At 66.3% G+C, this 998-nt stretch overlaps 1 protein-coding gene across 1 annotated transcript; it reads right to left on the reverse strand.

Annotated features, from left to right (window-relative positions):
* Positions 1-586: 586 nt before the first annotated feature.
* On the reverse strand, positions 587-823 carry MNEG_14312 (hypothetical protein; the record flags this gene model as incomplete). The annotated part of the gene is made up of 1 exon (XM_014037214.1): positions 587-823. A coding segment is annotated over one exon (237 nt), but the record flags the coding sequence as incomplete, so codon positions are not given.
* Between the last annotated feature and the right edge of the window lie 175 nt (positions 824-998).

The raw sequence follows: 998 nt of genomic DNA on the forward strand, positions 1-998 counted from the left end.
ACCCTACCCCCCGCCCCCCACAAAACATCTGCAAGCGAATCTGCCCACCGGATCTTCTTGAGCCGCTCCAGGTCGTCGCGCAGCTTGGTCTCGAGGCCGCTGGACGTGATCTGGCTGAACCGGCCGTCCTTGATGTCCTTCTGCCTGTTCAGGAACCAGTCAGGGATCTTGTACTGCCGGGGGTTGGCCACGATCGTCATCATCTGCTCCAGCTCCTCAGCAGTGATCTCGCCGGCCCTGGTGGTGGGGGGGATGTCGGAAGTTGTCGGCTGTTGGTGGCGGTTGGTTTCTGATGGTAAGGGGGGTCACGGAAGACGGCAGGGTTGGTGTGCGGATGGCAAGGCGAGCAGCAGCTCTTGACTGCGGGGGGCAGGGTCCGGCGACGCGGCTTCGACTCCAGGGCAACCTTTGCTGTGAGAGCTGAGACTGCTGCTGCTGCTGCTGCTGCTGCTGCTGCTGCTCCTGCTGCTGCTGCTGCTGCTCCTGCTGCTGCTTCTGCTTCTACTGCTGCTGCTGAGCTGAACAGCAGCCCATCCCAGCTGCAGGCATAGCCCCCTAACGCCACTGCAGCCGCCGCTCCTGCCACCTCGCCGCAAGGGCACGGCTGCAGGTGCTGCTCCCTCCGCCGCCCCTGCCGCTGCTCCCGCCGCTGCTCCCGCCGCTGCTCCCGCGCTGCTTCTGCAGCTGCTCCCGCTGCTGCTCCATCCGGCCCCGCAGCTGCGACGCCTGATGCCGCCGCTGCCGCCCACATCGACCCAGAGCTCTGCAGCTTAGAGCACGCGGCACGCGGCCCCGCGGCTGCCACGGCAGGCACGACTGCCATGCACTTCCTGGGTTCATTCAGGGGCCAATCTGACCTCTATCAAGCCTGGTCTCATTGAAAACAACTCTGCTGATATCTGAAGGGGCGGCCGCGGCCACGCACCGACGTCATCCACGCAGGCTAGCGCGTCGCAACCGAAAGCTACCGGGCGTCCCCCCCAGCCCCCCCCCCCCCC

Source organism: Monoraphidium neglectum (genome assembly GCF_000611645.1).
Source record: "Monoraphidium neglectum strain SAG 48.87 unplaced genomic scaffold scaffold04396, whole genome shotgun sequence".
In the NCBI taxonomy this organism is placed as follows: domain Eukaryota; kingdom Viridiplantae; phylum Chlorophyta; class Chlorophyceae; order Sphaeropleales; family Selenastraceae; genus Monoraphidium; species Monoraphidium neglectum.